The sequence below is a fragment of the Microcaecilia unicolor genome, chromosome 2 (assembly GCF_901765095.1).
Source record: "Microcaecilia unicolor chromosome 2, aMicUni1.1, whole genome shotgun sequence".
Taxonomy (NCBI): domain Eukaryota; kingdom Metazoa; phylum Chordata; class Amphibia; order Gymnophiona; family Siphonopidae; genus Microcaecilia; species Microcaecilia unicolor.
In genome coordinates, this window is record NC_044032.1 from 144099655 (window position 1) to 144126494 (window position 26840).

Consider the following 26840-nt stretch of genomic DNA (forward strand, 5'->3'; position numbering starts at 1 on the left):
CTCATGCCAACTTTTAGGAATGCAAGTTTATCATGATGCTAATATACTGACAGATCAGGATTCCTGGTAGCATGGTGACACATGTTAACATGCTCATACTTTTGAAAGGAAAGGGATAGTTCTTAAAATGCATATCATGATGTAATAAAACTTGCATACATTTTAATCCCAAATATATTAAGATATATTTTACAAAAACAAAGACCTGGAAATGAGACCAATAGAAGAAACAATGGAGGAAACAAACATGCACATTGACATTTTGACTTCTCAACTGCAAAGATAGCACCGGTGTTTTTAATAATGGCAACACACAGCTAGTACTTCTTAGAATTTAGGGTGGTGAGAGATAAGGAAGCTATTAAGGTGATTAGTAAGCATAATCTAATGTTATGTTTGCTTGACAACATTATGCAAGGAGGTTAAGTTGATTTGTTCTATGTATTTTTGCAGTCATTGGCACATAGGATGATGCCTGCTCTGCGAAAACAATTGATAGTTTGCCAAGTAATAAAAAAGTGTTTCTCTTGATTGGTTGTAGACAGGTTTGTGTTGGCCAAGAAGTAACTTTCCTTTTCTAAGTTAAAACTTGACACCATTGACAGCCACCACAAGCTGTATGGTTATAAGTATTAGTATCTTGTAGTTTCTCTTGATACCATTGAGGCATAAAAAATTCCCCTGTAGTTTATCCCCATTGATATGCTATAGTTAGAAATTGAGAAAAAAATAGATACCTGTGCAAGCAGAAATGTTGTATATACTCTATAGTGCTCGGTTAGCTCAGCTGATTAGCAGACTATCCGCCTTATTTCGAAAGAGAAAGACGCCCATATTTCGACCAAAATCGGGAGATGGGCGTCTTTCTCCCATGGGTGCCCAAATCGGTACATTTGAAAGCAGATTTTGGGCGTCTTCAACTGCACTCCGTTGCGGAAACGTCCAAAGTTGACCGGGGCGTGTCGGAGGCGTGTTGAAGGCGGGACTGGGGCGTGTTTATCAGCCGAGGAGAGATGGGCGTCCTCGGCCAATAATCGAAAAAAGAAAGGCGTTTTTAACGCAAATTTGGGTCACTTTTTTGGACCCTTTTTTTTTCACGAACAAGTCCCGAAAAAGTGCCCTAAATGACCAGATGACCACCGGAGGGAATCGGGGATGACCTCTCGTTACTCCCCCAGTGGTCACAACCCCCTCCCACCCTAAAAAAAAAAAACTTTAAAAATATTTTTTTCCAGCCTGTATGCCAACCTCAAATGTCATACCCAGCTCCATCACAGCAGTATGCAGGTCCCTGGAGCAGTTGTTAGTAGGTGCAGTGGACTTCAGGCAGGTGGACCCAGGCCCATCCCCCCCTACCTGTTACACTTGTGGTGGTAAATGGGAGCCCTCACAACCCACCAGAAACCCACTGTACCCACATCTTGGTGCCCCTCTTCAGCCATAAGTGCTATGGTAATGGTGTAGAGTTGTGGAGAGGGGGATTTGGGGGGCTCAGCACCCAAGGGAACGGAGCTATGGACTTAGGAGGTAGTTAACTTTTTTAAAAAATTGTTACAATTGCCCCCTAGGGTGCCCGGTTGGTGTCCTGGCATGTGAGGGGGACCACTGCACTACAAATCCTGGCCCCTCCCACGACCAAATCCAAGGCATTGGGTCGTGGGAGGGGCCAGGATTTGATTTCCATTATCACTGAAAAATACCGCCCAGCTCAAATCCGCACAAATCCGATGCATTTGGCTGGCACAAATCGTATTATCGGAACAAAGATAGACGCCCATTTTTTTTTTGAAAATACGGTTTGTCCCTCCCCTTCACGTACCCGTTCTCGGAGATAGATGCCCATGGAGATGGGTGTTCGCATTCGATTATGCCCCTCTATATATCCCCACTAACTGGTTAAGTGTCAGCTCTACCCTCCACACTGCCATAGCACTAACTAGACAGTGCCTGGGCAGTTACAGGCAATATCCAGCAGCACTAAACATTTAAGTGCCATTCAATATTGCCAGAAGACCAGCTCTGCAGGGTTTAACTGGGCAGGCTTCTCTCCTGCCCAGTTAAACCCTTTTCAATATTAGGCCCATAGTATTCTCTAATTTATACATAAACACAAAAGAATTCCTGTATGGAATTCATGGACCCAAAGAAGCTTAGAGGTGATTAGATATCAACACCAGTAATTGGGAAGTGTAATGGTGATTAGATGGCAACACCAGTATGGAAGCACTAGTTTTGGTCCAATCACAAGAGGTACTGAAATCAACATAACTCCTTCATCTTTGTCAGTGTAGCTTGAGGAAATAACATAATAGAGTGATGGTAGTGGTTTCATTGTTTACAGGGCTGGATTAGGGCATAGGCAAACAGGCAGGTGCCTGGAGCCCAAAGGTTTAGGGATGCTTGTAAGAAGTGCTCAGACCTCAGATGGCTAGGATTGGCAATGGCCTGGATTTTTTCACGATTGTATAGATTTTTAATTCAACTGCCTTGAAGCCAGAAGGATAGATGTGTCTAGATATTTTTCAGAGTTTAGACCTCCAAGGCTCTCTATTCTCCCTCTTCCTATATAGAGATTATGGTAGGATCTAGTCAGAGGGAAGGCTGCTGTAGGCACAGTAGGAGGGGCAGAGCTGCAAGTGCTCTGGGAATACTGAGCTCTGCATGGGGCCTTGGAGAGAGCCAAGGAAACCAGTGAGTGTCCTTGGGGGTGACTTGAGAAAGGGTAGAAAAGTAAGAGGTATGGGGGAAAATATAAGGATGTTGCTGTTGCAGACTGCAAAAAAAAAAAAAAAAAAACTTTACAACATGGTGGGCAGAACTGATGATGAGGGAGGCATTAATTGAACGAGTACATGAGCAGCCAGCAGCACAACACCAGAAACAGAATGCATGTATGTTTCTGAAACATAGAAACAGACAAAAATGTAGGCAGTTAAATATGGCCTATCCAGTCTGCCCATCCATTTCATCTATTCTCCTATGTACTTGTCCCAAGGTCTCTTGAATTCAGATACTGTTTTTGTCTCCACAACTTCCACTGGGAGGCTGTTCCACAAATTCACCACCCTTGCCATGAAGAAGTATTTCCTCAGGTTATTTCTGAGTCTATGTCCTTTCACCTTCATCCTATGCTCAGTCGTTCCAGAGCTTCCTTTCAATGGAAAGAGACTCACCTCCTGTGCATTTATGCCAAATAGGTATTTAAATGTGTCTATCATTTCTCTCCTCTCCCACTTTTCTTTCAAAGTATACATATTGAAATTTTGTCTGTCCCCATACCTTTGTGACAAACACTACTGACCATTTTGATAGCTGCCCCCTGGACTGACTCCTTCCTGTTTATATCTTTTTGAAGGTGTGATCTCCAGAAGATCAAGAGTATGCATCTGTGTGTATCTCTGAAGAATGAAACCATGCATTCACATGTCTGAAGAGTGAGAGCGCATGAGTGTGCTTGTGTGTATGTCTAAAGAGCAAGAAAGAAAATACATATGTTTGAACATATATGTATATAATAATAAATGATACAGTAACCCAGTTTAAATATCTTTATATCCTCTTGATTTTTAGAGGTAGTGAACTATTTTTCACAAAAACAGTTTATAGCATAGATACTTCAACCAAAGTAGTTAGGTATGTATATTCTCTTGAACCTCAGTGATGTAAATCGCCATCCTTAGGATAGAATCGATTTGAAAACATCCAATTCTTCACCGGTTCTTAATTCTTTATGTTCTTTATATTCTCACTAAATCTATCAAACGTTTTTTTTTTTATATATATATATTTTTTCAGACACTTATCTTTTCAATTTTTGTCGGACCCAGGGGATCAGCTGTGTCTGAAAAAATATATATATATAAAAAAAAAAAACGTTTGATAGATTTAGTGAGAATATAAAGAACATAAAGAATTAAGAACCGGTGAAGAATTGGATGTTTTCAAATCGATTCTATCCTAAGGATGGCGATTTACATCACTGAGGTTCAAGAGAATATACATACCTAACTACTTTGGTTGAAGTATCTATGCTATAAACTGTTTTTGTGAAAAATAGTTCACTACCTCTAAAAATCAAGAGGATATAAAGATATTTAAACTGGGTTACTGTATCATTTATTGCTATTGGCTGATAATCTGGTTATATTCAAATTAGCAAATTTGTTCCTGCCTGCTGGTTAGTGCTGAACATATATGTATGCATATATGTATGTATCTATCATGCTTATTTTCGAAAGAGAAGGACGCCCATCTTTCGACACAAATCGGGAGACGGGCGTCCTTCTCGCAAGGCCGACCAAATCAGCATAATCGAAAGCCAATTTTGTCCGTCCGCAACTGCTTTCCATCGCGGGGATGGCCAAAGTTCACGGGAGTGTGTCGGCAGGGTAGTGAAGGCGGGACTGGGACGTGATTAAGAGATGGTCGTCCTCGGCCGATAATGGAAAAAAGAAGGGCGTCCCTGACGAGCACTTGGCTGACTTTACTTGGTCCATTTTTTCTTGCGACCAAGGCTCAAAAAGGTGCCTGAACTGATCAGATGACCACCGGAGTGAATCGGGGATGACCTCCCCTTACTGTTCCAGTGGTCACTAACCCCCTCCCACCATAAAAAACAAGTTTAAAAATACTTTTTTTGCCAGCCTCAAATGCCATACCCAGCTCCCTGACAGCAGTATGCAGGTCCCTGGAGCAGTTTTAGTGGGTGCAGTGCACTTCAGGCAAGCGGACTCAGGCCCATCCCCCCTACCTGTTACACTTGTGGTGATAAATGTGAGCCCTCCAAAACCCACCAGAAACCCACTATAACCACATCTAGGTGCCCCCCTTCACCCGTAGGGGCTATGGTAGTGGTGTACAGTTGTGGGTAGTGGGTTTTGTTTGGGGGGGGGTGTTTGGGGGCTCAGCACCCAAGGTAAGTGAGCTATGCACCTGGGAGCAATTTTTGAAGTCTACTGCAGTGCCCCCTAGGGTGCCAGGTTGGTGTCCTGGCATGTGAGGGGGACTAGTGCACTACAAATGCTGGCTCCTTCCACAACCAAAGGGCTTGGATTTGGCCGTTTTTGAGATGGGCGTCCTCAGTTTCCATTATCGGCAAAAACCGAGGTCGCCCATCTCTAAGGTCGGCAGTCTCAACATTTAGGTTGACCATCTCTAAGGTCGGCCCTAATGTTGAGATTTGGCCGTCCCCGACCGTATTATCGAAACGAAAGATGGACGCCCATCTTGTTCTGCTAATGCGGGGTTCCCCGCCCTTTTGTGGTGTCGTCCTTAGAGATTATGCCCCTCCACATCTCTGTTGGGAACAGTCTCATGTAAAGTTTCCCTTTGAAAATTTGGTCTGGAATAGAACATAAGTACATAAGAATAGCCATACTGGGTCAGACCAATGGTCCACGATCCATCTAGCCCAGTATCCTGTTTCCAACATTAGCCAATTCAGGTCACAATTAACTGGCAGAAACCCAAATAGTAGCAACATTCCATGCTACCAATCCCAGGGCAAGCAGTGTCTTCCTCATGTCCATCTCAATAACAGACTATGGGCTTTTCGTATTTCCATGTAATTTCATTGAGTGTCCCATAGTCTTTGTACTTTTTGAAAGAGTGAAAAATCGATTCAAACAAAGGTAAAAACTGCAGAAAATGCCTATGCAACCCCATCCTAGGCTAGGTGGCCTGGTGGCAAGATCTGGCAAATAACCATAAGAGATTTAAAAGGGAATAATGGAGAAGCTTATTCTTATTATTTGACACGTAACTGAGTGCACATTATCTCTCTCTTCATGTTCACTGGTAAAAGTGTACCTGTGTGCATACAAAAAGAAGGGAAGTTTTCAGCCCAGAGAATCTACCCAGCTAACTATTAAGTTACATGGGCAAATTCCTTTAAAAACTGGCCTAATACTGCTTCCACTCTATGCATATCTTTTCAGAAGCACCAAAGAAAGTAAATGTCATTTTCTGTTCTCCTTCTATTTGTTATCTTTTTTCATGTATTTATTTACCAAGTTTATATTCCACCTACATTCCTAATTAGATTACAAATATACACACATAATAACATAAAATCACATGAAGAAACAACATATACCTTTGTTAAAATATACCTCAAACACTTTGCCCATAACATCACTATTTGGACAGTCCACACTTGGCATCTCTGGTTTGTATCAGAGACAATTGATGGTGAAAATGATTTGCCCAACTTCTTTGCTTCTCAGCCTACTGCTCTAGAGCTTCCATGTTACCCAATTCCAGGAAAGAGATTTTCTGGTCAGTCCTGTTTTTGAGCTTACATCCCAGTTCAGTGCGCTATTTGTAGTTCCTGATTCTATCAGTTGAAATCAGCACTCCAGGTTCTGTAATGCACCTTGATAGGGTTGTCATAAATCCAGGGCTGGCATAAGATCTTCCTCCTGGAACTGATTAACTCAGCAGCTCTCCAGCTGTAACCATTAAACCACTCCATTCAAAGCACATGGTTGTCTAATCCCCATGCTCATTCACAAGCTAGTCCTACTGCCATGCCCACAGGTTGGCTCTGCACATTTGCCTGTTACTTCTAGAGAGGTGGAAGGAAGGCCAAGAATGAAGATCGGGAGGGAGCGGGGACAGAGAAAGTGAATGTGACTTTAGGGAAGTCAGAAAATAAGTAAATAGAGGTCCAGGGCTTTTTTTGAGGGGGTACTTGGGGGGTACTGAGTACTGGCACCTTTCCCATTGTCTGCTAAAATTGACCCATAGTCCCCAAGTTTTAATGAAAGAGCTCAGGCTCTACACACCGATTCTGCCTTGTCATAGATTCTGTGACTGGTTGCAGGGGGCCTGGCTATTGTGGGGTGGGTCCCCTCAGTGATGACCCCACCCCTGAAGGGTGGCCTGGCATTTGAGTACCGGCACCTTTTTCGCTAGAAAAAATGCACTGTAGAGGTCTATGGTAGGGGAGGCCTATTTATCTAAGGATAACTTGAGAACAGTGAGTCAAGCAGTGGTTTTATTTAGCCTTGATTATTATAATATTGTTTATGTGGGTCTGCCTAAGATTATGCTGCAGTTTTTTGTAGTATCACTGATATGTTCCCCCAGAAAGTAGAGTGAAGTTTAAGGTGTTAATGCGAATGTTTGAAGTGATGTATAGGGAAGCTTATTTATAATTCAAGGACCCGGTGAAAGATTTTATCCCAACCTGACCACTATGTTGAAAGAATAAAAAAAAAATTTTGTAGTGGTACCTCGCCAGTCTGAAGTGAAATTGGTGACCCAGGTTTGGGTCCTCTTTTGTGGAATGCTTTACTTTGACCTTCAGAGAAGAAAGGGATGTGATAGCTTTTCTTAATAAAAGTGAAGACTATACTTTTTTGCTAGGTATATGGATGTGTTTTTCTGGTTTAGTTTTAAATTACGTTTTGATAATTGGTAGGTATTGTGTCTTTTAAACTGATGTGGTAGGTTGTTGTTCTATTCCCTTGTCATGTTTGTATGTGGTTTGTTATTTCATATTTTCTCTGTATTCTGCCGAGGGTGGGATTTTCCCTTTGAATTGGTGGACTGTGAATTTTTGGAAATAGCTAGGAATAATATCATATTTCTTATTTTGCAGCTTCTCTTCTACATCCAGGATAGCGATGATGTTTATGGTCTAATAACGTTTCATCCTGGTAAAGAGCAGAGGATTGAAAGTAACCCAGGGGAACGTTTCCTGTCCCTTACATTTTTAAGGGAAGGAGGAAAAAAAGGAGATGTTCGATTGATTTATAGTGCATTTTATATTCCTGCTGGAATCGTAGATCATTTGAGAGCAAAAGATGGTATCCTCAATGTTTCTAGAAAAAACAGCGTTATCTTCCAAGATGGGAATTCACAAGTCACAGTCAAGCTACCAATAAGAACTGATGCATTTCTTCAAAATGGAGCCCATTTCCTAATACAGGTAGATTTTCTGTTGACTGTATTTTGAAATGAGAAACTCTAATTTCACTTTAAGAGTTTTTTTGTTTTGTTTTGCCTCCTTAGCATCTGTTGCTTAGTTTTGAGTTTTAATTATTGTTTTTAAATTTTTTTCTGTAAAGAAATGTAATGGTAAGGTCTCTTTGGGTGGTGAAGGTGAAGAGAAGATTGGGACATCTGAAGTGCTCTCTACCACCACAGTAGCTCCACGTCCTTCACTGGCTGTAGAGCTTAGTCAAGGCACAGTTTTCTCATCTTTTGATGTTCCCTCCCCTCTAAGCTGAGCAGGAGTCCTTCACCTATAGTCCTGTCAATGGGGAGCGCTGTTTCACTATCACATTTTCAGTAGTGAGGGACAGGCAAGTTCTGCAAGACTCCAGAGAACCTACCTGTCTCTAGTGATTGAAAACACAATATCGAAGCACCACCATCCAATGACAGCAATGCAGTTGGAAGATTCCCACTCAGCTTAGAGGAGCAGTGCCTCCCTCCTGCCAAAAGAAAGCTAAGAGCAGCACTGTTACATGTGATGCCTTCTCCTTCTCTGCCAACTTTGTGAAATTGGTAAAGTACTGGGGAGGTGGGGGGGGGGGGGGGGGGGGAGAGATTGAGAGAGAGGCAACAATGCTGCTTTTTTCTCTCTTCCTTTCCTCCACCGCTGGTGCTGCTCTTTCTATTATTTCCCTCCTCTAATGATGCTTTGTTTTCAGATTCTGATTCAGAAAACTTTATTTTCATGGCAAAATCTGTATGGTTTGCCAAAATAATAGCTATAGAGCTAAATTCAGTATATGGTACAGAAAAATTGGCACTGAAAAAATGAGTGCTAAGCAATATTCTATAAATGGTGCTCCAAGTTGGGAGCCATTTATAGAAATGCACTTAGCACTGGGGGATCCATGCTCAATTTTGGGTGCAAGGATTTTCACCAACTGAAATCTGTTGTAAATTCTTGCACTAAATTAAGCATAGATCCTACTGGCCATTCCTCCCCCAGTGCACCCAAGCATCCTTCTAGCTATCAGTGTCACCTTTTCTACTTGTTTGCCCACCTTAAGATCATCACATATGATCATGAAAAACTTTTGTTCACGAAAGAGAAGCAGGACTTGGGTGTGATCACATATGATCACACCCAAGTCCTGCTTCTCTTTTGTGAACAAAAGTTTTTCATCCCCTAAAGTGTACCATTCCCTTGAGTTTTTGCAGCCCAAATGTATGGCACTGCATTTTTAGCATTAAATCTTAGCTGCCAAATTCTATACCATTTCTCAAGCTTTGCTAGGTCCTTCCTCATGTTATCCACACCATCAAGGGTGTCTAACCTATTGAATATTTTGGTATCATCTGCAAAGAGGCAAACCTTACCAGACAGTCCTTCAGCAATATTGCTTACAAAAATGTTAAAAGAGAACTGGCCCAAGAACTGAACCTTGTGGCACACCACTAGTAAATGGAGTTGAGCTCCACTTAGCACTGCCCTCTGTTGCCTTCCACTCCAGTTGCTAACCCAGTCAGGCACTTTTAAGACCCATACCAAGGGAACTCAGTGGTGTACGTAAATTCTAAGTTGCATAGTTGAAAAGTGAGTGTGGTTATGGAAAGGAATGGGCGGGTTGTGGAAGTTTCTAAAATCCATGTGTATTATCCAATACACCTGCTCTGTGCCTAATTTAGATGTCTGAATTTATACAAAGTTTTAGTTGGCATAATTGACTGTGACTAAATTTAATCACACACAGCAGCACTTGGTGTATTTTATAACATATGCCAAAATTAAAGCATACTTTTATAGATTACGCTTTGATTTCTGCATGGAAATCAAGGCGCGTCATATAGAATCTAGCCCAAAATCTTGTATACCTCTACCATATCCCTCATTAGTCTTCAGCCTTTCTTTGTATAAGAGATGCCTCCATCTTCTTAACTATTCTGGTGGCCCTCTTTTTTATATTCTTGAGCTAAGCCATCTTCACTCATTTATTGCATTTGGTTTACCAGCTGTCATAGACATCAAGGCAGTTTATAGCAGGTCAGTTTCTCAAGAAAAGGTTATGGTAAAAAGCCAGTTTTTAAATTTGCAGTTGAAGTTTTCAGGCCTGAGGTTAAAAGGTAAAGTGTTCCAAAGATAAAGGTAGATAAAGGCAGGAAAGGTGGGAAAATGTGGGATACAAATGCAACAAATAATAAGTAAACATCTAGACAGTTTCAACCTAATCCTAGATGAAGGGGGTAGATAGAGGAATTCAGTCCATGAAGACCTTAGGGATTGTGTGCAGGAGGTAAGAAGAGAAGAAAGATAGACGGGAAAGCCAGTAGAGAAGGCATGGAAAGTGAGTATGAGAAGGTTGTTTATAGTAATGTTCTCTGATTTGATAATGATACTGTCCAAATTAAAACTCCTAAAATACAGTAGGGTTTTTTTTGGGGGGGCTGCTGCTTCACACTACACTAATGGTTTGAACATGTGTAGGGGCATAATCAAAAGGGGCATCCTTGTTTCGATTTGGACATCCTCGCAAAACGTCCCCATCCAGGGGTGGGGAAATCCGTATTTTCGAAACAAGATGGACAACCATCTTTTGTTTCGATAATACAGTCAGTGATACCCAAATCCTGAAATTTGGTCGTTCCTGATTTTCAGCGATAATAGAAACCAAGGACGTCCATCTCAGAAACAACCAAATGCAAGCCATTTGGTCATGGGAGGAGCCAGCATTTGTAGTGCACTGGCCCTCCTGACATGCCAGGACACCAACCGGACACCCTAGGGGGCACTGCTGTGGACTTCATAAATTGCTTCCAGGTACATAGCTTCCTTACCTTGTGTGCTGAGCCCTCCAACCCCCCCCCCCCCAATCCACTACCCACAACTGTACACCACTATAATAGCCCTTACGGGTGAAGGGGGGCACCTAGATGTGGGTTTCTGGTGGGTTTTGGAGGGCTCACTGTTTCCTCCACAAACGTAACAGGTAGAGGGGGATGGGCCTGGGTCTGCCTGCTTGAAATGCACTGCACCCACTAAAACTACTCCAGGTACCTGCATACTGCTGTGATGGACCTGAGTATGACATCTAAGGCTGGCTTAGAGGCTGGCAATCAATATTTTGAAAGATGTTTTTTGAGTGTGGGAGGGGGTTAGTGTCCACTGGGGGAATAAGGGGAGGTCATCCCCAATTTTCTCTAGTGGTCATCTGGTCATTTCGGGCAACTTTTTGTGCCTTGGTCGTGAAAAATACGACCAGGTAAGGTCGTCCAAGTGTTCGTCAGGGGCGTCCTTGTTTCTTTCGATTATGGGTCGAGGATGTCCAAGTGTTAGGTATGCCCAAGTCCCGCCTTCGCAACGCCTCTGATATGCCCCCTAGAACTTTGGCTGTCCCTGCGAGGGAAAGCAGTTGGGGCATGCAAAATCGGCTTTCGATTATACTGATTTGGATGACCCTGTGAGAAGGACGTCCATCTTCCGATTTATGTCGAAAGATGGGCATCCTTCTCTTTCGAAAATGAGCCCAGTAGTCCCAATAATTCTAAGGTCCTTCTTGGCAGCAGTTCCCAGAATGGACCTCAGGAATGTGTACTGGGAGTTTGGATTTTTTCTTTCAACATATATAACTTTGCACTTGTATATATTGAATTCTGTTTTCCACCTGCATGACTGACTTCCCATGATTTTTAGATCCTCCTGCAATTTTATACAATCTGCTTGTGTTTTAACTACTTTACATAGTTAGGTATCGCCTATAGGGTTCACAGCCTCATTTATCACTTTGTTCTCTAGATCACTGGTTCCCAAACCTGGTCCTGGAGGCACTCCAGGTAGTCGAGTTTTCAGGATACCCACAATGAATATTCATGAGAGAGATTTGCATGCAGTGGAGACAGTGCATGTAAATCTCTGTCATGAATATTCATTGTGGATATCCTGAAAACCTGACTACCTGGGGTGCCTCCAGGACTAGGTTTATGAATCATTGCTCTAGATCCTATTATAAACAAATTAAGGGTTATTAGGCCTAGTAATATGATAAGTAGTAGTACTCTGCTTTCAGCCTGAGACCTAGTCATTCAATCCACCTTGCTGTTTCCTTCTCTTTCTGAATGTCCATTGCTAATATCTCACAGTCTGACAGTTTAGCAAATAATCTCTCATGTGATGCATTGACTGCTTTTTTAAATCCAAATATGCTATGTCCATTGGCCCTCCATGATCCATGTGCCTTGTTATGTCCTCAAAGAATTCTAATAGATTTGCAAGACAAGACTTTCCTTCTCAAAATCCATGCTGTTGTAGCAGGACCACAACCATATGTCCTTTATGTTCAGATAGAGGAACATTCTGGAGTATCTTCTCCTAAGCGGACCCTGCTTACATAATGAAGTAATTGAGGATAGCATTTCCTGTTAGTCACTGGCCAGGGGATGTCTTTTCTATTATTTCTATAGGAATTATGTAAAGCCCTGCTTCCAAGGGCTAGGTATCATTTTGTGTCCTTCACAGAAGTCCACGAAAGAAAGAGAGGATACTGGAACCCTAGAGAGCTCAGGTGCAGCCTAGGAGGCAGCCTTCCTGATAGCCAATTAAGTCATAAAACTACAGGGAGTGGTGGTATACACAAGTTGGCTAGGCTTGAATCAATAACTACTACTGGAGAGGAGTGAGGCAGTCTCAGAGTGGTCAGAAGGCTGATGAGCAGCCTGAAGTGGTCTACCTCAGTGAGGTGATTGGAACCATTGAGATCCAGCTCAGCTATAGCCCATCTTTAGTCTTTAGAAGAACAGAACTGAAGTGTCAAGTACCAGAAACCCTGTGCATCCATAAACCATATACTGGAAGTAATTTTTTGGCTTTTTGGAAATATTTGTTCTTTAGAAGTATTCTTTCAAAGTTTTTGGTATTTCCTCAATTTAATTTCTTGAGGAATAAATTGTCAGTCGTTTTTATCTCCATCTAGGAAGTACAGTCCGGAATTTTTGATTTTTTTTTTGTGAGGGTTTATGAGCTTGAGTCCTTGAATTTACCGACTTAGAGGATAATTGCAACAGACATCTGTAGATTTTGTAAGAAAGAGCTAGAAGCAGTTACTTGTCTTGTGGCTGGCTGCAAAGTGCTGATGGTAGAAAAAGTTTATACAGAAAAACATGACAAGGTGGCACATTTCATTCATTGGAAACTCTGTAAGCATTGCAACATCAGTGTGCCAGAAAAGCATTGGGATCATGATCTTATAAGAATTGTGGAGAATGATGAGGTTATGATCACCAGGGACATCTCCATCCTGACTGATAAAAAAAAAAATAAAGCTGGCTGCCAGAAAACCAGATACAGTGGTAAAAGAGAAAACTACTACTACTTATCATTTCTAAAGCGCTACTAGACGTACGCAGCGCTGTACACTTGAACATGAAGAGGCAGTCCCTGCTCGACAGAGCTTACAAAAAAGAGAAAAGCACCCAAACGGCAATGATTATAGAAATGTTGGTCCCAAATGATTACTTGGTGAACCACATAGAGAATGAGAAGATCTGCAAGTACCAATAAAATGAGGCAGAAAGATACAGAAATATTTCCCATCATTTTGGGTGCCACAGACTTGATAAAAAAAGAACTTCCAGGTGCACCTGGATAAATTACCTATCCATGTTACATCTTATGAACTCCAGAAGGAAGCTGTCTTTGCACAATGCAAGTACTACGGGGAGTGTTAGCAGTAAATTTGATTTACAGAGATCATGCTCCACATACTTTGGCTTAGGAGTGAGGTTCATGGTCATGGTATGTGCAAAAATAATCCATTTGTAGATATTGCCCCCCCCCCCCCGACATAAAATAATAAGGGAAGGCCCAAGAGCTGGCCCCTGCACACAAAGCTTCCACTAACAAGTACACTCAGTCACGCCATACCACACCACACCACACCACACCACACAATAAGGGGTCTCTGTCCTAGTATCATTGCAGTCATATCAGGAGGGAGAATGGTGTAACCTGACGGCATGCACCTCCTATCTACTCTGTCTTGGAATGATCCTGTGAGCAGGGACATAACTACTACTACTTATCATTTCTATAGCGCTACTAGACATATGCAGCGCTGTACACTTGAACATGAAGAGACAGTCCCTGCTCAACAGAGCTTACAATCTAATTAGGACAGACAAACAGGACAAACAAGAGATAAGGGAATATTAAAGTGAGGATGATAAAATAAGGGTTCTGAACAAGCGAACAAGAGTTAGGAGTTAAAAGCAGCATCAAAAAGGTGAGCTTTTAGCTTAGATTTGAAGACGGCCAGAGATAGAGCTTGATGTACCGGCTCAGGAAGTCTATTCCAGGCATAAGGTGCAGCAAGATAAAAGGAACGGAGTCTGGAGTTAGCAGTGGAGGAGAAGGGTGCAGATAAGAGAGATTTACCCAGTGAACAGAGTTCCTGGGGAGGAATGTAGGGTGAGATGAGAGTGGAGAGGTACTGAGGAGCTGCAGAGTGAATGCACTTATAAGTCAACAAGAGGAGTTTGAACTGAATACGGAAACTGATAGGAAGCCAGTGAAGTGACTTGAGGAGAGGACTAATATGAGCATAATGACACTGGCGGAATATTAGTCGTGCAGCAGAATTTTGAGGGTCCTGCAAGTATCCTTACATGTGTAATCAATTTGTGTGTATTAAAAACGGTTTAATGTGTATTTTAAAAGTTTTAAAGATGAATGTGTGAGAAATGAAGTGGAAAAACAACAAATTTGGTAAAATCTGAAAATGAACTGAAACATTAAGTACATAAGTATTGCCATTCTGGGACAGACCAAAGGTCCATCAAGCCCAGCATCTTGTTTCCAACAGTGGCCAATCCAGGTCAGAAGTACCTGGCAAGATCCCGAAAAAGTACAATACATTTTATGCTGCTTATCCTAGAAATAAGCAACAGATTTTCCCCAAGTCCATTTTAATAATGGTCTATGGACTTTTCCTTTAGGAAGCCATCCAAACCTTTTTTAAATCTCACCAAGCTAACTGCTTTTAGTTCAGTCTCTGGCAACAAATTCCAGAGTTTAATTACACGTTGAGTGAAGAAAACTTTTCTATGATTAATTTTAAATGTACTACTTTGTAGCTTCATTTCATGCCCCCTAGTCCTAGTATTTTTTGAAAGAGTAAACAAGAGATTCACATCTACCCATTCCACTCCACTCATTATTTTATAGACCTCTATCATATCTCCCCTCAGCCATCTTTTCTCCAAGCTGAAGAGCCCTAGCCACTTTAGCCTTTCCTCATAGGGAAGTCGTCCCATCCTCTTTATCATTTTCATCGCCCTTCTCTGTACCTTTTCTAGTTCCACTATATCTTTTTAAAGACGTGATGACTAAAATTGAACACAATATTTGAGGTGCGGTTGCACCGTGAAGCGATACAAAGGCATGTTCTCATTTTTGTTTTCCATTCTTTTCCTAATAATACCTAACATTCTATTTGCTTTCTTAGCGGCTGCCGTACACTGAGCAGAGGGTTTCACAGTATCATCAACGACGATGCCTAGATCCTTTTCCTGGCTGGTGACTCCTAATGTGGAACATTATTGGTCATGCACATCCCTCATACTCCTGGTGATTGTCTGTAGTCCAGTGGTTCATGGGGAATAACTAATCAGTTAGGTGTTCAGGATATTCACATTGAATATGCTTGAGAGAGATAAATAGGCAGTGCCTCCATCATATGCAAATCTATTTTATGTTTACTTATTGGGCCAGATTCTGTATATTGTGATAAACACAGGTTTGCCCTACCCCAAGGAAACCGCCAGAGGGCGCTCTTCTACAAGAGACTTGGAAAATGCCATGATAGAGCCAGTAGAGGGAGCTCCAAGGGAATATCTGGGTTATACCCTGAAGGGACAGCTAGAGGGCGCTCATGTCATAGGATCAGCTTTTCCCTATGGAGGCCACCAGGTGAAGCTATTGAAGTGGGGGAGGGAAAGGTAGAGAAGGAGAGATCTAGACTGAGACCTGACTGGAACCAAGGGGGCAGGGCCTAAAGAGGTGGGGAGGATTATTGATCACCTCATATATTCCTTTCTCCCAGTGGGGGGGGGGGGGGGGGGGGGAAGAGAGCGCCAGATGCCTAATGTTTGCTGCTTGATGGAGTATGCCTGGTGCCTGGGAGAGAAGGTCTCAAGGAAGGAGGGTCAGGAGGAGCCTGTCAAAACCAGGAAGGTACCGAAGGTACCAAATGCCCTGATGTTATAAGGCTGTTGGAGCTCATAATTGGCGACGTGTCTTGATGCTATGCAGCTAATAATCCTGGCAGGTTGCTGAAGAGTTCAAGCAGGGTCTGTGATGAAATGCTCTGATGTTACAAAGCTGTTGCAAGTGATAATTGGCTAAGTAGTAGGGGAAGTGTCCTAAGAGACTGAGCACACATTAAGGACCTCTTGGAGAGGTATTCTGGACTGTGTTAAAGGGCCAAGTGCACAATGAAGGTTAGGAATTGTGTGACTAAAGCTTAAGCCAAATAAAATTCTTAATTATAAGAAGCATTGGAGTTGCTGTGTGTTTGTCCATGAAACCTGTTAGGAGGAGAACAGAGGGTGATGATCATTTACAAAGAGGGCTGGAACCTGAGAGTGTTGAATGAGTGCTTGACTGTGGAGTAAAGCTTTCCACCCATGTGGTACTTGGAAGGAAGCTAAACAGGGTCAGCCCTGGCCAGGTCCTGGAAGGGTGACCCGGTTACAATATGGAGTCTAAAATGTAGGTGTGCAAGAATAATTTGTGTAGTGCTATTCTATAAACCACATCTACAGTAAGGAATGAGTGTACCTTTAGGTGCAGCCAGTTATACTACTGAAAACCTGGTGTAAATGCCTGTGCCTAAACATACACACATTCCCCTGAATCCTATAATAGCATGTGTAAATTTGATTGATGCGCCAACATGCCTACATTCCTACCATGGCCACCCCTCTTTTCACTATGCACATTGGAATTTATGCATGCCTCATAGAATATGCTTAAAAAGAAGTGTGCGTGAAGTTCAATTATTGACAATTAATGATAATTAGCCAATTATCATGACTAATTGGTTCATTCCTCAGTTGAGTAGTACACATAAATTGCACAGACAATTTAATGTACACTACTTGCTGTGCCTACAGAATCTGGCCCATTGTGGACATGAAATGCAGATTGTTTAGTATGTCCTACAAACTGGGTTCAGAATGATTGCTATAGTCCCTAATCACTACTACTACTACTACTAATATAGCGCTACTAGATGCACGCAGCACTGTACACATTATTTATAGGCAGGGCCACCGAGAGACGAGGCCGCGCCCGGGGCAAGGCTGCCGCTCCCCCCCCCCCCCCCCGCCGCTGTAGTCCGCAGTCTCACCTGCCTACCTCCACGGCTCCGGGACCTCTGCATTCAAGGTGGCAGTCGCAGATCGCCTCTCTTCTGGCCTTCCCTCCCTGTGTCCTACCCTTGTCTGATGTAACTTCCGGTTTCCGCGAGGGCGGGACACAGGGATGGAAGGCCCGAAGGGAGGCGATATGTGACTGCCGCTTCGAATGTAGGGGGCCCGGAGCCGAGGAGGCAGGCAGGTGAGACTCGGAACTGCAGTGCTGGTGGCCTGACCCCGGTGCCGGGCCCCCCTTGAAGGCCCTGGCCTGGGAAAGTTTTTCCCCCTGCCCCCCCTCACAGCGGCCCTGTGTACAGGTACTTTTTTCTGTCCCTCTCTTTTTAAATTTGCAAATCTTTAAGAAAGTGCTTGCTTTTTCTTTGGCTATGATACATTCCAGAATTCTACAATGTTCTAGTTCTCCTGTGAACTAGAGGAGCAATTGTACCCATAGCACTGCTTATAGTTGGCTGATGCCGTAACATGACTCAGTTAAAATTTCACAGTAAATGGAGTGAATTTAAACTACAACAGTTGTCATTATTTCATTTTAGTTACAAATAACTAAATTACTTTTAGATATTTGTAGCTTGAACAAATGTTTTGGATCCATTTTCAATCTGTTTCCTAAACTTCCCCCCCTCCCTGCAATAAAACAGGGTTGTCTCATATTTTGGATGCTACGCTCCTGCTTTACCACATTGTTTTACTTATTTTAGCTAGAAGCTGCTGAACTGGTGAACATCGTTCCTTTAGTCACATCTGTAAGTCCCAGACTGGCTGATATCCAAAACATTTCCCTCAACGTCACTCCAGAGATTGCTAACGGAGAGATTGGCTTTACTAGCAATCTGTCAGTCATCATTCATGAACCAGAAAATTCCTCTGCTAATATGGTATGTATAGGCTGATATTTAATTGAGTGTACATTTTCAGGAAATTGCTTAACATAAAATCATTAATTCTATCTGAGTTATATTTTCTAAGAAATCACTGACCATACAAGCTTAGCTTTAGGTAATAATTTGAAGCAGTCTTGTTTTGAACTGGGTGAAATGTAGACAAGAACATTACACTTGATAAATGATATGTGTAGCCCCCAGTTTAGAAAGCAAATGTAGAAATTAGAAATGTTATGTCCAGTTCAGGACATGCACAGTTCCAGTATTATTTTAGAAAACGATCTGCTGAAATGCAGGTGTGCATATGTATTTACCTGCCATTTTACAAAGATACGGGTTGCAAACATATTTAAGATATTTATAAATGATCTGGAAATCAGAACAAGTGAGGTGATTACATTTGGAGATGAAACACCTTAGAAAACTAGAAGACTGGGCATCCAAGTGGCAGATGAAATTTCATGTGGACAAATGCAAAGTGAAGTACATTGGGAAGAATAATCCAAATTATAGTTGCCTGATGCTAGTGTCCATTTTAGCAGTAGGACCCAAGAAAAATATCTAGGTGTAATTGTAGACACTATGTTGAAATCTTCTGCCCGGTGTGTCGTGGCAGCCAATAAAGCAAACAGGATGCTAGGAATTATTAAGAAAGGGATGGTAAATAAGACCAAGAATATTATAATATCTCTGTATCGCTCCATGGTGCAACCTCAACTTGAGTATTGCTCAGTTTTGGTCGCCGTATCTCAAAAAAGATATAGCAGAATTAGTATTAAAGACCTGGGCCCGCTTGGATTTATTTTGTCAAGAATCTCCTGTCATTACCTAACCTTGTGTATTCCTGATGGTTTCTAGGGATGGAACGCTGCCATGGATTGTTATTATTGTTTGTTTACTGTCTGTTTTATGTTTGACACAAAATTATTAATAAAAATATGAAGCAAAAAAAAAAGAAAAGGTTCAAAGAAGAGCAACCAAAATGATAAAGAGGATGGAACTGCTCTCATATAAGGAAAAGCTACAGAGGTTAGGCCTCTTCAGCTTGGAAAAGAGACAGCTGAGGGGGTCTATGATTGAGGTCTACAAAATCCTGAGTGGAGTAGAAAGGGTAAAAGTGAATCTATCTTTCACTCTTTCAAAAAGTACAAAGACCAGAGGGCACTCAATGAAATTACCAAATATTGTGGTGAAAGAGAAAAACACCCAAACTTCATTGATTATAGAAATGTCAGTCCCAAGCGAGTACTCAGTGAACTACGTGGCGAGAGAGAGATTTGGAAATAAATTTTTATAATAAATAGGAGGAAATATTTTTTTCACCCAAAGAATAGCTAAGCTCTGGAATTCATTGCTGGAGGATGTGGTAACAGGGGTTAGTGTATCTGAGTTTAAAAAAGGGTTGGACAAGTTCCTGGAGGAAAAGTACATAGTCTACTATTCATATAGATATAGGGGAAGCCACTGCTTGCCCTGAAATTGGTAGCATGGAAAGTTGCTACTATTTCGGTTTCTGCCAGGTACTTGTGACCTGGATTGGCCACTGTTGGAAGCAGGGTACTGGGCTAGATGGATCATTAGTCTGACCTAGTATGTCTATTCTTATCTTCTTATATTCTTGTGGAGAAAACATAGCAATTTACATGTGTAAGTGCTGATATTTACATGTGTAAGTTGGTTTTAAACAGTCTGCATGTGGAAATGTTGGCTCTTTTTTGCTGTTCTATTCAAGTACACTAGGCATTTTTCTGTCCCCAGCAGGCTTACAATGTGAGGGCCCCTTTTACTAAGCCACGTAGGCGCCTACACGTGCCTAACGCATGCCAAAATGGACTTACTGCCCGACTACCATGTGGCTCTTGTAATTTCATTTTTGGTGTGCGTCTGAAAAAATATTATAGCGGACGCGCACCAAGTGGCATCTGATATGCGTAGGTCATTACCGCCCCAAAATCTTTATCGCTAGGTCTATGGCTGGCGGTAAGGTCAGAGACCCAAATGGACGTGCAACAATTTTGATTTTGCCGCACATCCATTTTTGCGGGGGGGGGGGGGGGGGGGGGGGGGAGAGAGTCCTTTTTTACAGGCGCGCTGAATAATTCTGCGTATGCCCAAAACCCATGCCTACACTACCGCAAGCCATTTTTCAGCGCGCCTTTGTAAAAGGACCCTTAAGTTTGTATCTGAGGCAGTGGAGGGTTAAGTGACTTGCGCATGATCACAATGAACCACAGTGGAATTTTAACCAGGTTCCTCTGGTTCTTAACACTCTGCTCTACTAGGTTATTCCTTCACTTGTGTGCCCTTGTGTCAGGGGGTCGGAGGGCTGGAGATCACTATTTGTGGGGGGGGGGCTTGGGGGGGCACTAGGCCACCAGGACCTCAGCAGTGGGGGGTCTGAGGATCCCACGGACCTTCATCTCTTGTGTTTGTTGGATCTGGGTTTTTGACAACCTAAACCTGTCAAACTAAAGTGTGGGAAGATATGTGCTCGGCCACAATCCTCCCACATTTTCCTGTGGATGATCAATGCTAATAACCCGCACTTTCCCCAGATGATCAACACTAATAACGCACTTAAATTTGCATGTTGTTAATGTTGATCATTGGGGAGTTAATTCCCCGTGCTTGTCCGGTGCTACTTTTAGGGTGCTGTTTTGGAACAGCGCTGGGAATTGATCATCGAGGCCTGAGAGATTACTTTTTAAAATTATTCTTTGTATGTTGATATTTGATTGTTTTTATATGATTTTATGGATGTTATATCTGTAAACCGCTTAGAACATAGGATATAGTGCTCTATAAATTCTGTAATAAAAAAAATAAAGAAAAATGTGAAACTCTGGGGGTTAAAATCAGGAGATACATCAGAATTTAGATTTTGTTTTACTGAAAAGGTGGCAGGTAGTGTTGCCATATTTGCGTTTGGAGCAGAGAGCAGTCACTCTACTGTCTAATCCTGCCCTTCTCCTGTTGCTCCTGCTCCCTCCCCTCGCTCCACAATTCCACTTTTATGTCTATAAATTAAGACCTGGATAAAATAAAGCATTTGACATGATCAGTAATCAAAACACACAGCAGATAAAAATATTAATTGGGCTGACCTGGCATATAATTAATACATTTTGTTCTGGCTACAAGTAAGGAAATGAGCTATAATTCCAGAGGAAGGAAACAACCTGCAACTGTTTTCATAAGTAAGGGGTCTAGTATTTCAGAATTCATTTGTATCTTATCCTGTGTTTTTTAGAATATGTTTTTCTTTTACTGTAGATATCCATTGCGTTGCACCGGGATGGCACTGATGGAGTGGCTACTGTTTTCTGGAATCTGAAACCTTCAGGCCTTAATCCATACGCCCTAACTTTGAAAGATTTAAGTCCATTTAATGGTTCTGTCACCTTTTCACCAGGACAAAGTGACACAGAAATAAACATAACCATCAAAGCGGATGATATTCCAGAAGTAAATGAAACTGCTATTATATCCTTGGATAGGTAGGGTTTATTTTCATAAGTGCTCTGTGTTGTGTATTTATGTATTTGTCAGATGGAGCAGAATTTCCTTGCTGTTGGTTTCAAATATGCTGGAGACAGCCAGATAAAACCTTCCTTTTCAGTGCTTAATTGTTTTTGCTAAGAGTAATCAATCAAAATAACTGCAGCTATCAGTCACTTCTTATTTAGTTTTGTTCATAATGAGGTGGAGAGGGGAACCAATCAGTCACAAGATAATGGTTTATAAATTCTACCATTGTATCCAGCTGGCATGAGTTAAATACAGCACTGGGCTAATAGAAGATTCATTGATTAATGCATTTATTTCAATATAAAATTTAAGTTAAATCTAAAGGTGAAGCTTCCTTGGAAGGACAACATGGGTTGGCTGCAGTATTAATGTTTGACAGAAGAGATTTAATTTGTTTCTAAGAGCAAATGGATAGGTTTTAGGAATGCATCTTGCAAGAGAGTCTTGACTATGTAATTTGAAAAGTTTGGGGATGGCTTGTGGTTTAAGAATTTTTTTTGAAAATGTTTACGTTTAGAGCTGTAAGAGATTATTATAATCTTCTGTGGCCTATAGCCACAAAATACAGGTTTGTGTACTAGAAGAGTAATGTCTGAGGCAAGGTCATTGACTTGCTTCCTTTGGTAACTGCCTTTGGTGTTCAAAAGGAATTAAAAGACTAAGGAGTCCATTTACTAAGCCGCAGTCAAAAGTGGCCTTAGCATGTCCTTACATGGGTCTATCCCATTTACTAATGTCATTTTTACTGCTGCTGAAAAAAAGGCTGATTTTCCTATTTTTTTTAAATTCATGGCCACGCGCTAATTTTGCAGATAGCATGCAGTCATTACAAAATTTAGTGCATAAGCACTTACTGGCACCTAATTTGTAATCAGCATGCAGTAACACAGTCTGCGCCCCCAGACCTGCCCATTCCAGAAAAATTACAAATTAGTTTTTATTGTGTGGTTTATGTTTGCAGACACAAAACTTACCGCAGGATGCCTGAGCATATCCCATAGTAAGCCATTTTAATCTGTGGTAAGCTCTTACTAGCTCTTACTACATCTTAATAAAAGGACCTCTAGGTTTCATTTTTCAAAGATTTTCCACAAACATAAAAATAAAATATCTTGAGGGGTGTGCCAAAATAGAGTTACCGCCCGACTACTGCATGGCTCTTGCGGTAATTTTATTTTTGGACACGCGTATCGGATGAGCGCCAAGTTGCATTAGATGCGCTTAGGTCATTACTGCCCAATTACTGCGTGAGACTTAACTGCAAGGTCAATGGCTGTCAGTAAGGTCGCAGACCCAAAATGGATGCACAGAAATTTTGATTTTGCCGCATGTCCATTTTTGACAAAAATTTAAAAAGGCCTTTTTTTACAGGCGCGCTGAAAAAATGGATTGGCACATGTCCAAAACCCGCATCTATACTACCACAAACCATTTTTCAGCACACCTTAGTAAAAGGACCCCTTAGTAAATCAAGACCTGTACATCATTTGATTAACATATTCAGTTCAATCCAGTTGTTTCAATTATCATTTTTTATGAAGCATGCCTGATCTAAAAGGATTCAAAAATTACCACTGACTCCCTAAATGACCACAGTCAAGTCTATTTGCATTCTTGTACTTCTATACTTAAAAAATGTGAATAACTCCAGTCTAGAAAAATTGAAAACTGACACATGTTATCATGTAGTTAGAGTGAAGGCTATGGAATTTTCATAAACTGAAAGCATTTCTGGGAATGATTCCAATACTAAAGTATTACAAATTATTGAAAGTCTGGGGAATTCAGTTATCCTTTTGAAAGAGCTGGAGAAAAATCTAGATCTGCAAGTGGCCGTTAGGGGAGTTTTTCTGTTCAATTGAAACAAGAACTGTAAGGCACTGGTAGGGCAAGAGTGAATGGTGCTTCTTCCCCTTCAGACCCCAAGTCTAAGGTAAGAGAGTGCGGGAGGGCACAGAGGAAAATGGGAAGCAAGCATGGGGGAGAGGGGATGTTTTCTTCCTCAATATTATATTCTCCTCCAGCATATCTAGGAAGTTATTTTAAAAGCATCTCCATGTATAAATAATGGCTTTTATACACATAGAGGTCCTGTTACTAAGGTGTGCTGAAAAATGGCTTGCTGTAGTGTAGGCGCGGGTTTTGGGTGCACGCTGATCCATTTTTCAGCGCACCTGTAAAAAAAGGTCTTTTTAAACATTTTTTGCAGAAAATGGACATGCGGCAAAATCAAAATTGCCGCGCATCCATTTTGGGTCTGACCTAGCGGTAAAGATTCACACGGTAACCACTTGGCGCATGTCCGAAAATAAAAAAAATACTTTTTTGGACATACGCCAAAAATGAAATTACCACAAGAGCCACACGGTAGCCATGTGGTAACTCCATTTTGATGTGCGTTGGGCACTCATAGATGCTTACGCGGCTTTGTAAAAGAGCCCCATAAATGGGAAGTTCTTCACCTGAGCAGTGTGCCTCGTGTCCTCCAACAGTTTGCCGTCTCCATCTCCATCTATTCAGTGTTTATTTTTCTTTGCTTGTATTCTGATTTATTTGTAGCATATCCCATTTTGAATGATTTTTAGACATAACTAAGAGGCCCTTTTACTAAGCTGTGGTAAGCAGTAACGCATGCTTAACACAGGTTAAAATGCGCTCAGGTGTCCTGTGGTAGGTTCTGCATGTGCAGATGCTACCCAAGTGCTAAGAAATTAGTTTTTATTTTTTAGCGTTGGGGAGGGTTTTGCGCTAATCGGTTAGCGCAGCTACATTTCTGTGTGCTAACCCATTAGCGTGTGAGTAGCATGTGAGCCCCTACTGCTTATAAAATAGGTTTTTGTAAGTGCTCATGCACTAATGGCCATACGCAAATGGGAAAATTAGCGCATGGCCATTATTGTCGAAATAGAAAAATTGATCATTTCCCTACCGCGCTAAAAGTGGCCTTAGTGCGCAGAAAAGACACACGTTGGGGATAGTGCAGGCCTCTTTTTAGAGCTGTTTAGTAAAAAAAAGACTCCTAAATAAATAAATGCAATTTCAGAAAGTCAGTTTTTACATTTAGAGATTTTCCAGGATACAGAGATTCAAAGGGGGTGTGTCATGGGCATGATTTCGGTGGGGTGTAAATTTATACATGTATTTTCCATTTTACAATGGGAATACACATATATTGAAGCAAACCTCTCTTATTGGCTTTTACACAAGCTCTGAAGTGAATGAAATTTTATTAAAAAATGTTTGTTTCAGCCAGGGCTTATTACGAATGACTGAGGAGGTTACTGCCCTTAGGGGCCCTTTTACTAAGCCATGTAAGCATCGACGCATGCCCAACGCACACCTTTCTCTGTACCTTTTCTAATTCCACTATATCGTTTTTGAGATGCGGCGACCAGAATTGAACACAATATTCAAGATGCGGTCACACCGTGGAGCGATACAAAGGCATTATAACGTCCTCATTTTTGTGTTCCATTCCTTTCCTATTAATACCTAACATTCTATTTGCTTTCTTAGCCGCCGCAGCACACTGAGCAGAAGGTTTCAACATATCATCAACGACGACCCCTAGATCTCTTTCTTGGTTGGTGACTCCTAATGTGGAACCTTGCATTATGTAGCTTTAATTCGGGTTCCTCTTTCTCACATGCATCACTTTGTACTTGCTCACATTAAATGTCATCTGCCATTTAGATGCCCAGTCTCCTAGTCTCGTACGGTCCTCTTGTAATTTCTCACAATCCTCTTGCTATTTAACAACTTTGAATGACTGTCGGGCTCATTTTCGAAAGAGAAGGATGCCCATCTTTCAACATAAATCGGAAGATGGAAGTCCTCACGGGGTTGTCCAAATTGGTATAATCGAAAGCCGATTTTGGATGTCCCCAACTGCTTTCCGTCGCAGAGATGGCCAAAGTTCAAGGGGGCGTGTCAGAGGTGTAGCGAAGGCGGTACTTGGGCGTGCCTAACACATGGTCGTCCTCGACCCATAATGGAAAAAAAGGGCGTCCCTGATGAGTACTTGGATGACTTTAGCTGGTTGTGCTTTTCTTATGACCAAGGCACAAAAAGGTGCCCGAAATGGCAAGATGACCACCAGAGAGAATCAGGGATGACCTCCCCTTACTCCCCCAGTGGTCACTAACCCCTCCCACCCTCAAAAAATATCTTTCAAAATATTTTTTGCCAGTCTCAGATGTCATACTCAGGTCTGTGACAGCAGTATGCAGGTCCCTGGAGCAGTTTTAGTGGGTGCAGTGCACTTCAGACAAGTGGACCCAGGCCCATACCCCCCTACCTGTTACATTTGTGGAGAAAACAGCGAGTTCTCCAAAACCCACCAGAAACCCACTGTACCCACATCTAGCTGCCCCCTTCACCTGTAAGGGCTATTGTAGTGATGTACAGTTGTGGGTAGTGGGTTTTAGGGGGAGGTTGGGGGGCTCAGCACACAAGGTAAGGGAGCTATGTACCTGGGAGCAATTTCTGAAGTTCACTGCAATGCCCCTTAGGGTGCCCAGTTGGTGTCCTGGCATGCCAGTGGGACCAGTGCACTACAAATACTGGCTCCTTCCACAACCAAATGGCTTGCATTTGGTCATTTCTGAGATGGACGTCCTTGGTTTCCATTATCGCTGAAAATCAGAAACGACCAAGTCTAGGGACGACCTAAATTTCAAGATTTGGACGTCCCTGACCGTATTATTGAAATGAAAGATGGACCTCCATCTTGTTTCGATAATACGGGTTTCCCCGCTCCTCCATCGGGACTTTTTGCGAGGACGTCCTCTACAAAACTTGGACTTCCCTTTCGATTATGCCCCTCTTTGTGTCATCAGCAAATTTAATTACCTCACTAGTTACTCCCATCTCTAGATCATTTATAAATATGTTAAAACGCAGCGGTCCTAGCACAGACCCCTGGGGAACCCCTCTACCCTTCTCCATTGAGAATACTGACCATTTAACCCTATTCTCTGTTTTCTATCTTTTAACCAGTTTTTATTCCACAATAGGACACTACCTCCTATCCCATGACTCTCCAATTTTCTCTGGAGGACTGAA

The 26840-nt window shown here is 41.9% G+C and overlaps 1 protein-coding gene across 1 annotated transcript in view; it reads left to right on the top strand.

Moving 5' to 3' along the window:
- The window catches only part of ADGRV1 (adhesion G protein-coupled receptor V1), a 921762-nt gene that overhangs the window by 41492 nt on the left and 853430 nt on the right, over positions 1-26840 (top strand). Inside the window, 3 exon segments of the mRNA XM_030193377.1 lie at positions 7604-7933; positions 18066-18242; positions 21522-21745. Of these exon segments, the coding sequence (XP_030049237.1) occupies positions 7604-7933; positions 18066-18242; positions 21522-21745 (731 nt within the window).